The sequence below is a fragment of the Acanthaster planci genome, linkage group LG12 (assembly GCF_054643075.1).
Source record: "Acanthaster planci isolate LZ-2023a linkage group LG12, COTS_SCS, whole genome shotgun sequence".
NCBI classification, from domain to species: domain Eukaryota; kingdom Metazoa; phylum Echinodermata; class Asteroidea; order Valvatida; family Acanthasteridae; genus Acanthaster; species Acanthaster planci.
The window spans coordinates 6,434,143-6,447,349 of NC_141788.1; the positions used below are offsets into that span (position 1 = coordinate 6,434,143).

General features: G+C 37.4%; 2 protein-coding genes across 5 annotated transcripts in view; both read right to left on the reverse strand.

The window, feature by feature from the left end:
- Window positions 1-344, reverse strand: part of LOC110977733 (interleukin-6 receptor subunit beta-like) — a 38,829-nt gene extending 38,485 nt beyond the window's left edge. The window contains exon 1 of the mRNA XM_022232111.2: window positions 7-344. The gene's annotated coding sequence lies outside the window, so the exon portion shown is untranslated. The remainder of the gene's footprint in view (window positions 1-6) is intronic.
- Window positions 345-1,312: 968 nt separating this feature from the next.
- dock7 (dedicator of cytokinesis 7) overlaps window positions 1,313-13,207 on the reverse strand; it is a 31,822-nt gene continuing 19,927 nt past the window's right edge. For all 4 annotated transcript variants that reach the window (XM_022232097.2, XM_022232096.2, XM_022232095.2 and 1 more), the window contains 17 exons: window positions 13,014-13,196; window positions 12,769-12,916; window positions 12,419-12,515; window positions 12,010-12,106; window positions 11,593-11,727; window positions 11,127-11,279; window positions 10,066-10,224; window positions 8,067-8,179; window positions 7,541-7,721; window positions 7,060-7,203; window positions 6,526-6,657; window positions 5,485-5,619; window positions 5,023-5,203; window positions 4,557-4,702; window positions 4,138-4,281; window positions 3,790-3,896; window positions 1,313-3,585 (listed from right to left, as the gene is read on the reverse strand). In XM_022232097.2, the coding sequence (XP_022087789.2) occupies window positions 3,363-3,585; window positions 3,790-3,896; window positions 4,138-4,281; window positions 4,557-4,702; window positions 5,023-5,203; window positions 5,485-5,619; window positions 6,526-6,657; window positions 7,060-7,203; window positions 7,541-7,721; window positions 8,067-8,179; window positions 10,066-10,224; window positions 11,127-11,279; window positions 11,593-11,727; window positions 12,010-12,106; window positions 12,419-12,515; window positions 12,769-12,916; window positions 13,014-13,196 (2,478 nt within the window). In that variant the 3' untranslated portion in view covers window positions 1,313-3,362. The remainder of the gene's footprint in view (window positions 3,586-3,789; window positions 3,897-4,137; window positions 4,282-4,556; window positions 4,703-5,022; window positions 5,204-5,484; window positions 5,620-6,525; window positions 6,658-7,059; window positions 7,204-7,540; window positions 7,722-8,066; window positions 8,180-10,065; window positions 10,225-11,126; window positions 11,280-11,592; window positions 11,728-12,009; window positions 12,107-12,418; window positions 12,516-12,768; window positions 12,917-13,013; window positions 13,197-13,207) is intronic.

A 13,207-nucleotide genomic window follows, 5' to 3' on the forward strand; every position in this document is an offset into this window, starting at 1 on the left:
ACTTACCAATACAGTACTTCCCATGCAGACGAAATGATTTCCTACGGTGACCAAGGGCTCTGGATGAATAAGCAAGTCGTTCCAAGGTTGTCAACGTGGTCTTCGTTTGAAGAGCCAAGTGAACCGTGTTTCCCAAATAAGCCGCTCGACAAACTTGCTTGTTGGTTGTGTAAAAGTCCCAAACTCCGTACAGTTATATCGATAGCATTTGCTAACTTGGATTTAGCATAGTTCACGCAGGTAACTCGGTAATGAAGACTGCACACACAGTCCACAGACTGGTGCAGTGAAGTGCAGCGTGCACTCTGTACGTGAATAAAGAAAAAAAACCTTTGTGCACCCAACCGAAGAAATGGCTTGGACCAGGTGGACAGCATTTAGGTACACGCAGATGCAGATGTACATAGCTAGCCAACTCTGGACAATGGATTGGATTCATCTCACGGTGCGAAGCATTCGTAAAAACTTGTCCTCTGGTACAATAGTATGGGGAGGACGTGGTTTGATTAAGTAAAACACTCAAAAGGTGGAGATTCTTTGATTCACCACTCTATCAAAGAACCTCCATTTTCTCGTTGTTTCCGGTCTTTAATGAAGCCCGAGCAGTGGACACCGCACCCTTTATCAACCGTGGAGGATTTTTTAGTCCTCCGTGCTTCAGCTTTGGCAATATCGGGGTCCAAGTTATAAACACAACGTCCAAATAAACTCAAAATCAAATGAGAAGAATAAAACTAGAACACATGGACCCAGATACCTGAAACCATCCTGGGGGTAAAATCAAAAGAAACAGCACAAAACCTCTGGAGACGATCAAACTTTCAAAATAAATTGACAGCAAGGCCTTCTGTCAATGAGCTGAAGACCATACAGGGACACGATGAGAAAGGAATGCCTCTTCGGACTTAAGATACCTGACATCATGCTGAAACCATCGTGGGTGTAATAATTTCACGGAAGTGCAGCCGCGTGACTTCAAAGTTACTAAAATAAGCCAAAATCGGGGTTTTCCCAATTTTCTGTCAAACTACAAATAATTTCCAAGGGTTTAGCCTTGCTGTTTTAAACAAAACTGTGCTAAAAAATAAGGATTTTTTCAGATTTTCATCAGATGTTAATTTTCCAAAGGAGTTAGCCTTCCTTTTTTGTTAAAATGTGCCAAAATCGGGATTTTTCAGATTCAATGTAAAATTAAAATTGGAAAGGGTTGGCCATTTATTAAAATGACCCAACATTGGGATTTTCAGTGTCGTCAGAAATTAAACTTGGGAGGGTAAGCTTTTAAAAATGAGCCAAAATCAGGATTTCATGATTTCCAGAAGTTACTATTTTCAAGGGGTTAGCCTTGCCATTTTAATGAACATACGCAAACATGAACATTTTTAGGTTTCATTTGATTAGAATTAGCTGGGCCATTTTGACTGAAATTAAAAGAATTAAGATTTTTAGGTTTTCTACAAAATTAAAATTTGTAATGATTTTTATGAATACTGCCGTGGCCATCAAATTGGATGCATTTCACACGTGTCTGTTTTTTTGCTTTAAAGTATATACTTCCACTTGCACTAAATTTCCTTCTTAAGATAAAGTGTTTTTAAAAAATGTAGGAAACATGAATGTATTAGAACCGGAACAGTCACAAATCCCCCGATTTCAATATGATTTTACCTACCCCATAGGGGGTTAGAATTAATTAAAGAATGAATGTAGCAAACCATTTCTACCGCATAAACAGGATATATGAACTCCATTTGAAACAGAGAATACTGTACTCTTTTAAACTATTTCTTTTTCATTCACAAATCTGGCAATTTCGACGACAATAATATTACAAAAGGAAAACTAGATTCTAATTAGATTCTAATTTTCTGCCCTGCTTATCCTTACAACACAATTCTTCATGTACTTCAATTAAGACTGCAAAAACCGTCATACAAATTTGGATCTCAAACTCATGCTGAATGGTAACATCTCCAAAGAAGTTTGTTCCATTCTTGTAAGACTTCAAGAAACTTCTGCTAAATGTGCCTAGCCTCATCTTAAACAACCTGTTTATGTATACCATACATGCATCAGTAGAGTACATTAAACAAAGATTTGTAGTTTACATGTATAATGCTGTCAATGGAATAGTTACTGTATAACGTAAGAATAAATGGGTAACATTAAATGGAAATACAGCGACTTAATAAAAGCACAGTGTGCACGCACTAAAGAACTTTTATTAAAATGGAAGTTATTAAAGACGCTGTATGAGAGATGTGTAACTTACTGGAAAAATTCAACTTGTTTTAAGTGTATGGTTGCAGTGACTTACCATTCATATTTTGCAAGATAAATACAGGGATACGTGTACTCACACTATTGCACTAAACACCAAAAAACCTAAAAACCACAATGTGATCAGGGATGGGCCACGGATAAAATCAAAATGAAGTCAGTATTTAAGGGTGCTTTTTTCATGTAGATCAACATTTTGCTTTCCCAGCTTAATCTGATGAATCTAATCATAATTGATATTTCTCATTACTTCTGCCTGTAAACTGTTGCCTTGTTAAGAACCAATTCAGCACCGGGCAGTTGTTTGAAAATTTTGCTACTCAACAAATCCACCACAAGATTTTACCAGCGGGGAAAAAATGTAACCCAATGAACACTGCACACCCATTTCCTCTCATTACCCTTCAAGTAAATTGTTGTATTAGGGAACAATTTCTTTCTGTCAATCAAACAAAAGTTAATATGAAAGTGAAATACAGTCAATTAATAACAGTGGTAAACCTTTGTGAAACTAAACAGATCACAGAAAAACAATGCATCGTAAACATTTAAAAAGCCTTTACTGAAAGAGAAACTTACCAGCAATTCAAATGTGTGACATACATAGCGATCTGTAGATTGCCTGCACTTTGGCATTGATAGATGTCAGACTGAGTTTGCTTACAATAAAAAAATCTCTAAAAAAATGCAAATTGATACATTGTTTCATGCAGGAAAAAAAATGGATAACAAGGTGGGAATCTCTATGTTCAAACTGAGTTATATACAAAAATTAAAATAGTGCTAAGGGTTTAAATACAGGGTTTTCTCAATTAAATACAAAGCATGTTACTGTTTGGTCAAGAAATTTAATAGCTTTCAAAGTTTTTTGCAGATTTCCTAACTTTTTGCATGTCAAGTTTTCATCAATTCAAATCCAAGTATTTCCTCCCAGCTACCTGCCACATACGGACAGACACTATAGCAAGAAGCCTTGACTTATATCTTGAGTCCTGATATTCTCCAACCCTTAACTTCATGCAGACCAGAGATATACTCCATGTCGAATGTTACACATCTCCAAACTGTAGCCCTAACCCTCTTTACAGCGTCTCACTCGTTTTAATGATCTTGGTCATGGAGCCTTTACTTCGTCGATCTTTCCTACCACTCTTACGCAACGTTCCTCCACCTACCCGGCCTGGGTTAGAGATAAGCGGCATCAAGCGGTCAGTGAAGCGGTGGTAATTCCGTTCCAACTCTTTCTGATATTCTCGTTGGTCTGGAGCAATCAGATTCTTGTTTTTGCGGAGGGCATCTCCACACCTGCAGAAAAAACAGAGAACATTTAGGATGACTGATCTTTTTTGCCTGGTCTTGAGATCAACTGAATTAATCAAGTGCTTTTGCCGAATTTGCCAATTTTGGAAGACAAATTTCTCCAAGATTTAGGCAAACATTTGAGCTAAATAAATGTTACAACATAGCTAGCATGTTTATATTTAGGTTGAACTACAAATTAGCACTCACTTCTTGGAGAACTCCTTGAAGCACAATCTGAGTTTGTTGGTGTGCTTGTCTAGCTGTTTGCCATCTGTGTTATCACTAAGGAATGCCAATGCTACCTCCATAGGACCCTGCAATAAGAAGTACCAATTATCTAACATCCTTCTTGTAATCTTTTCCATGATCTTTGTCACCATTAATACCGTTTTTTTCCCATGTCATCTCACAAATCCTCATCTTCAACATCACTCTCCCTCTATAAATGTTTTCATTCCAGTCCCTTCGCAGCAGACAGCTCTACAGCATATGTTCATCTTTTTTCATATTCAAATATCAGCAATTTTTCTTAAGACAGTATCCATCTCCTCTCACCTGGTTCACTGTTGTCCCAATACATCCTTGTAACACCATTTGTAGCATCTTAGCATCAGGAGGTTCTTGATGTGTGGCTACTGTTAGTTCCTTAGTCTTCTTCTGAAGGTCTTCAATACCCACTTCAACAGGGGACAAGACAATCTGCAAGGAAATGTTAAACGATCACAAATTCATTCAACCATCACCCACTTGATGGTTTCCCCCACAGGTGCATAAAAGAGGCCACATAAACCAGATGTAGAGCTTGGAACATCTCTCTAACAGTTTTTTTCAGACTTTTACAAGCATTAATGTCAGTGGTGCCTTTCAACTTTACTCATCCAAGACAAATTTAACTGATGTGCATTTTTAGTCTAACAATTTTTCTACAATTACATTACAATGATGAATAAGCTAAGTTTGTAATCCATTTTTACCTCCTGCCTGTGGACCACAGCCACTCTGGTCTTGATGTAAGGGAAAGCCTTGGCTGTTGTCAAAACTGTCTTCCTCTTGTATTGCTCACGGATGTCACCATGAGCCTTACCTGACTTGGTGAAAGGTGTAGCAAACATAAACCTCCCTGGGGGTGGGGGAAATCATGGACAAATAAGGGCATTTATCTAGTAGTACGAACTGTGGGACACTGGGAAAATTACAGCTGTAGTCAATATCTTGGTCTCCACTTGAAATTTCCACAAGAAATAAGTAAAAATGACGGTGGCCTATAAGCCAAAACTTTCTAAACATATCTTTTTACCCATCATGTTGGGAAAAAGGAGATTTACACTTCACTGCAATTATAACAAATTGGTGTTGTTGGCATGTTGGACCAAAAAGAGAGACTTGTAATATGCACTGTGAATATCTGTTCAAGTGTTCAAGGAACGGTTCAATACATACTGATGTTGTAGTTGCGGTCAAAGAACGTTGGTCGTTGCAATGTTTCATAGAAGTCAAAGTATGGCTCCACGTAGGTGACCTGAATGTAAGCTTTCTCTGGATCTTGCTTGGTCTGGTCAACAGGATTGGAATCCTTGATCACTTCTACGTTTTCAGCACCAAAACGATCACCATAGAAACTCTGTAATGGAAGTGAAAACAGACGATTGTTTTGTAGAGACTTTACAGCAAACAAAATCAACAGCCTTCTTACAGTGGCATCTTTTTGTAAGACGATTGGTCCAATCAACTGTAGTCTATCTGGAATATTCAGCATGAAAAGAGGGTAATTCAAATTTAATGTTATTACACTTTCAGCTCTACATGTAAATCAGTCAATGCAGACACTATTTTTACCATATACAGACACTTATTCAGAGTTCAAAGGTCATTTTCTCAACCAGCTGAATATGTAAGATTTACCTCCAGTCGATGAGCTATCTCAGGCAATTTAGTGATTGCCGGTTCCTTGTAAATGAATTCCTCTCCATCCACGTCACCAAATTTAGAGCCGTAGAAACCAACACGAAAAAACGTTCCCCAGAGACGCTTTCCACCCTGGCAGAAAGGAAAGACAAACAGCCAAGACCAATCAGAGGTAATTAAGAACAAGCCAAGAACAAGTCAGAGATAATTAAGAACAAGTCAAGAACAAGTCAGAGATAATTAAGAACAAGCCAAGAAACAAGTCAGAGATAATTAAGAACCAGCCAAGAACAAGTCAGAGATAAGAACCAGCCAAGAACAAGTCAGAGATAATTAAGAACAAGCCAAGAACAAGTCAGAGATAATTAAGAACCAGCCAAGAACAAGTCAGAGGTAATTAAGAACCATCCAAGAACAAGTCAGAGATAATTAAGAACAAGTCAGAGATAAGAACCAGCCATGAACAAGTCAGAGATAAGAACAAGCCAAGAACAAGTCAGACATAATTAAGAACAAGTCAGAGATAAGAACCAGCCATGAACAAGTCAGAGATAAGAACAAGCCAAGAACAAGTCAGAGATAATTAAGAACCAGCCAAGAACAAGTCAGAGATAATTAAGAACCAGCCAAGAACAAGTCAGAGATAATTAAGAACAAGCCAAGAACAAGTCAGAGATAATTAAGAACCAGCCAAGAACAAGTCAGAGATAATTAAGAACCAGCCAAGAACAAGTCAGAGATAATTAAGAACCAGCCAAAAACAAGTCAGAGATAATTAAGAACAAGCCAAGAACAAGTCAGAGATAATTAAGAACAAGCCAAGAACAAGTCAGAGATAATTAAGAACCAGCCAAGAACAAGTCAGAGATAATTAAGAACCAGCCAAGAACAAGTCAGAGGTAATTAAGAACCAGCCAAGAACAAGTCAGAGATAATTAAGAACCAGCCAAGAACAAGTCAGAGATAATTAACACCTCTACTACTTGCAAGCCGATAATATCAGACTACAGAACATCTGCCAATTCAAGGGTTACTCACCAGATGAACAATCTTATTGAAAGCTTCCTGTAACTTGCCATGGATGATAGCAAGTTTCTTGTAGTCTCTGTTAGCTTCATGGATTGGGATCAAGATCTTGTACACCTCATTAACAGCTTCAAACATGCCAGCCTAGGTAGAAAAGTCAAACCAAGACGACCACAGGGACAACTCATTTTACCAATCCATTCACTGGTCAATCATTCGATCCGTTTTAACCAAACAAACTCTTTGATAATGCCATAAAATCCTTAGAGTTTGTGACTAAATCACAGAACTGCTGAAGTAAACATTCATTGTCAATAATCGTTTACGCTATGATAAATCGCCTAAGTAATGGGAATTACTATGGCTCAATCTACCAATCAATTAAATCCGTCAATGAAGTCACCAATAAAAAACTTTAAGGACGTATATATTATTATTACTATATTATATTATTAATATATTATATTAACATATTCCTTACTAGTCAGCTACTCAGTCAATCAATCACCAATTAAACTGATCAATAATTGCCAAATTTATACCTACCAGATTAAAGGATGCAGCAGCATGTTCCAATAATCCCACTAAACCACTCTCAGTGAAATATTTGCCTGTACAGATGCCTTCCTCATCAGGTGAAACCACATCGTCAGACACAGCACTCTCCTCAAGAACATTACAAGAGATTTTCTGAGGAAAAGAACATCAAGATATTTATTTCACATTTGTCTATTGATCACTAAAGAAATGTTGTCTATTGATCACTAAAGAAATGTTGTCTATTGATCACTAAAGAAATGTTTCACTTCTTATTAAAATAAAAAGACGTGGGTTTGTGTCACATAAAGATCTAGTAGAATGTACAGTCTCTAATACATTACAAAGGACCTGGTGTCATTTTATTTAGGTCTAAAGGAATGCTCCACTGAATTTGATTGGATTCTAAAGGAATGCTCCCCTGAATTTGATTCGATTCAGGTAGAGATTGGGATGGGCAGGTTAGTATTGAACAAGTCTAGTTCCCCACCTCAAATGTAACACATCCTATGGGCAGATAAGGTCTGTCCTCCAGCATATGTAGATATTCAGCAACCAGGGCAGCAGAATGAACCAGGCAGTGTGCAGCTTCTGTGTGGTTTTTGTGTTCTGTATGTTTGCCTGCCATGTTCTGTAGCCAAGTCAAGCGTAGATCCGGTGATGTCTGATATCTGGGTAGGATAGGAACGTGACCATAAAAAAGGGAAAAGAATTGCACTGATGAAGAAAAATGATATTCTTTCTGTTTTCTTCCTGTTTTATTCAGTAGAGGTGATGCAGCAAAACAAATATTGTATACTCTATTTCTGAAACTGAAACTTAATTTTTCTGTGAGTTTACAACAACCTTTACTGTCAAAAATACCAACTGGTCAGGGTTGTTATTTTTGTCTTAATTTTAATGGTGGACAAAAAATGGTAAAATCTGACATACACAACAAAAAATTCCAATCCAGTAATCATTAGTCCAACAGAATTCACACAGATACACAGCAGCAAGGAAAGAGGTTTACTCACCCCTTGGCAATACGATACATCAGATCAACCAACATCTCTGGATCTTCATTAAATTCTTTCATCTTGACAGTATCTGACAGGATCATGTGAAGATTAAACACAAGATCTCGCACCTGTGAAAAAAATCAATTGTACACCCACTTACAAATTGTGAAAATTTGTTGTGGAGAAATTAAAGAGGGAGTCAGGGTAGGGTCCTGGGTCAGCTCCAACAAGGTAGAACTAGTTTGAATGTCAGGAAAAGATTTGCCATTTGTCTGATTTTCCCACAATTATTCCAAAATCATCAACCAATATCCAGCACAAAAATCTCTGGACATTAATTAGGACTGTTTAATTCTAATCACTTGTGCAGCTGTTTGTAGTTTCTATGACTTCAACACGTAAGCAAAGAAAGTGAAACCAGATTCAAATTATCAACAGTCAGATTCAATTCCAAACAAATCCTAGAGGCTCCAACCTCCAACAATACTCATTTCCTTGATCTCCTTTTTTGGCCTTTACTATGTTAACAACAAATTTAATAATAGGTTTGTGGTAGCACCACAAAAAAAATATATTCTTTGTAAATATGTGTGGTTCTGAAAAGAACCAGAGGGTACTCAACGTTTGAGACAGTGTGCTCTGTCTGGTGTTAGGAGACTGAAGGGATCAAATCAGTTATCAAACATTCAACCAATAAATAGAAACAAACTTGCTATTCTATCTTAGTCAAAAGTAGACCAACAAATTCAGAACAGGAAAGAAAAATGTCCCACCTGAAACGTAACTGCAAATGACTAATATATAAATTTCACACAAAAATAGTTGAAACTAGCACTGAATTTTCAAGGACTTTATTAAGATACTAACCACAAGATATATACATATACTATTCCTTTAGACGAGTTTCTTTTAATCCTAATATACCAACTTCTTTTGGACTGTTAGCACCATGAATACACAAAGACAGAATAAACTTTGCCTTAGTTTTCAAACATTACTTCCCAGAAAATGAGTTTCCTGTGCCATTTTTCTTAAGTCCAGGTATAACTGAAAACTTGTCAAGTTAACTTTCCAGTGAGTGGAGTTGATCTTTCAACATGTTTCAGTTTTAGAAGGTAATGAAAGAAAACTTACAGACACCTCGTGAGATGGGCAACATTGAAAGCCAAACAAACACAACATCAACCTAAGTAAACTCTCTCCACTAAAATGAAGTTAAATAATAATAAAAGGAACCTGTAATTTACATGTGGTCTGGCTTTCTAAACGATTACATAAACACCACAAAGTGTTTCAGTTTTAAATAAAAACCACAATCAAACTTTTCCAAGTGAACAGTAAAATTAAAGACGTGTTACTTAGTGTCAGTCTTCTCAATGTCAAACTAATCAAAATGTGAACTGTTACCCACTTACCAGATAAGTAGCAAATGCAATTGGGAATCAGGACAATATGACCTGATTTGTTTGTTCTGCATGCTTAATTAACAATTCATAAATACCTCAGACAGTCTCCCTATTCAACAACGTGCAAAAAACTGAACTGAAAGCGCAGGGCTTTGTTACAATAAATTGAAAGCCCTCTGACAGTTTTAAACATCAAGAAGAATTGAATCAATCAACTGCTCTACTGGAGTTTGGTTCAACTATTAAGATTAAAAAGAAATTAGAAACTTTGAACATATTTTTCGTACACAAACATCTGTCAGTCACTTGATGACATAAAAAAGTTAAAACACTCAATTGGACAACTCAAACAGTTGGATAAAGTTGCTTACTTTTTTCACTGGAAATTCAAGCTCCATAGTTAGTTCACGTTTCATTTTAAATAAACTATGAAGTGAAGTTGACATCAAAGGAAATTCACATCCACACTCAAGTTCAAATGTGTTATAAATTACCATTTGCATTTACATCTAACATGACCTGAGCCTTCCACAACTTTACTTGTTTGAAGGTTCACACCATCCTCAGACAGCTGTTCTTGAATGCTGCAAGTAATTGAAATGACCTACCTGTTTAGGGAAATCTGTTTCTTGCAACTCAATGTCCTCCTCTCCATATATCAGAATGGTCTTGAGTGACCGACGGAGGTACTCCTCATTGAAGTTGGTCTGAGTTCCTACCAGACTGGACAAGGACATGGTCACTTGCATCTTGACCCTTGCAAAATTCTGAAGGGGGAGAGATACATACAGAATGGTGAACAAATTTAAATTGTCCCTTCTTGACCTCTAAACAACTTCCCTTTTTTAAAATGCACAAAAAATCCTTCTAAAAACTTCAACATTTCAAAATTGCAGTTTTTATTCACGTCAAGTTATACATTAATTTTACAAACATAATATTTTAAAGCAAAAACTAAGACAAATCTAAAAGGCTTTGAAAATAGACAATATCCATAAAGTGAAAAAAATGTTTCTCTTTGAACAGAGTACACGTATTTACAGAATGTAAAAGCCATTAAAGAGCGCCTCAAAGGAAAACACATTTTCTCTGATTTTATCTGTTCAAATAAATACGGAAGCATCTAAATTGAATGCAGTGTCATTTGTCTTCAGAGCTCAACTATAACAAACTTAAAAGGATTTTTTTCTTTTCGTGCCAAGATGATTGCGTCATTCTCAGAAAACAGGAGAACCCTTGCCATATGTTCGTAGTGGATAAACCCTTGTGCATGCCAAACAATGTCTACATGCATTAATTAGCATGCACATTGTTAATCCACCACAAACACAGGGTGAGGGTTCCCCTCATTTTCTTTGTTTTCTCAGAATGATGCAATCTACATTCAGAATTCCTATCTTGGCATGAACACAAAAAAACCTTTTAAGCTTGTCATAGTTGAGCTCTGAAGACAAAGGACACTGCATTGGCTGTTTCCATATTTATTTGAACAGATAAAATCAGATAAAATCAGAGAAAATGTGTTTTCCTTTTAGGTGCTCTTTAAAAATATGAAAATACCACCAACTAAAGATCATTGTCTAAATATTAATTATCTCCTCTGACTTCACAGGCCAAACATACTGGCAACTTTAAGATATGCAATACAACACTCAGGAGGCTTACTCACATTTCCGATCTCGAAGTTCTGTCTCATCAGCAGGTAGAGTGAGGCACTAGCATGGGACCTGACTGTGCTGATACAGGAACTACAATGACTCAACAATCTCAGGCACAAATCAGCACATTGCTCTGTCTCTTCCTCAAAGAGTAGCTCTGGGTACTAGACAGAAATCAAATGCCAACCATAGTGTGTGAGGCGTTGTCAAGATCAGAGTTGGTCAAGGATTGGATAAGGAGGAATTGAACATTCAGGCAGAAACAGGCAGGCAGAGATCAAAGTTAAAATAAGGACTATCATGGCTGACCACCAAACCCATTTTAGAAGTCTGTAGAACTGAACAAGAATCCCTTAACATTCTACAACTCAGGCAAGTTTCAACATTAAAGTAACTGGAATATTCTGCAGTGCCATAACGCTCAGGTTACAAGCCAGGAATTGTGTCCACAGACTGAATTCTTTTTAGCTCGTTTACCTTAAACACCAGAGATCTCTGAGTAGCCAGAATATTCTGCAGTACAATAACGCTCTGGTTACAGGCAAGAGAGTGTAACAGAACCTCCATGACACCTGTCAAACAGCCCTGCAGGTGGTCAGTGTTCTGGATAGACTGTGGAATGATTCAACAAATACCAAGATCATGAATCGTTAGGATGTCACTAATGGTCAGATCTGGCATCATGAGAAGCATAAACATGAATACAATGTACCTAGTTAGCAGTCTCACATAAATTATGCTAAAAAACACAATAAATGTTCTGGCATATTTTCAGAAGGTCATTACGACTACCTGAAAAGAAATCAGAGCTATGACAGACTTCTGTAATACGTTTGCTGAAAAGATTTTCAAACATTTTCAAAGATTTCTTGACAATTCCATCTTTCAGTTTACCTGAACCAAAAGCTCAATAGTGTCAAGAACCACCAACGAAACCTCAGTAGAAAGATGGCCCTCTAGGTTAGCATCATGCTCCAGCTCAGATTTAGGCCTGAAGATTGGTAGGAAAAACAATTGAATAAAAATGAAAATGTTGATTAACACTATGCTCTGGTCTTAATGGTGGTACTGCACCATCTTATTCAATTAATGAAATCACTGCTTGGCCAATGCCTTCTACATGGGAGCTCTGTGCAGTTCAACTACAAGATTTACAGATTAATGTGGCAGTGAAGATATGTACCAATAACATTGCCAGAAGTTGGAAAAATGAAACTGTGCCTATGAACAGCTCAAATGAAATTACTTTGCAAGACTGTCCATTTGCCGGACTAGCTCTGAATACAGACAAGTGACTTATTACCTTTCAGACTGCGTCTCCACCGCTTGCTTCCAATGAGTTTTGTCTTTACGCCATCTTAGCTTCTCAGATTGTCCCAAAGCCGGATTGAAATGTCTGTCTGCAGAGATCGAGTGAAGTGATCCAATCAATTAGCAATCAACCTGATGCTGAAATTAACTATTTTGTACTTTCCTGGGTTCACAGTCACCTCGAACTCTGTAAGGATTATCTTCAGCCAATTTACTTTTATACACAAGAAGCCCATCCTCCATTACCATACATGTGATACAAATACAGATTAGCATAAAGCAATTAGAGCAAACCATATTGTGATAAAATGGCCTGCTCAGGGACAACCATATACAGCATACCTAATGAGCCAGATCCCTGTCTGCTGTGTCTTTGCATCATCTCACTACGAGCATTAGATGTCCCAAGAATGGCATCTTCAAGACGTTGTTTCACATCTTGCTTCTTCAATGACAGTCTGGACTGTCGTCTGTAGATCATCTTCCGTCCCTAGAATTTGAAGATAATTTCAACTTAATGTTACAAGTAGTTTTCACATGGGGTGTAGTAGGCTTAACTTCCTGATAAATTAGGTCTGGTATCCTACCTTGTACTCAAAGCAACAGATGCAATAATACAGCACATCCAGGAGCTTGTTGATGCGACTGACTGATAAGTCCACCCATGAGTTATGCAGAGTACATGGATCTAAATTCTTCAGTACCCAGAGGACACACAGAAGCAGGTCCTTAGTGGATTCCTCAGACAGTCTGGTGTGGCTAGGAGGTCGCTGTCAGAGAG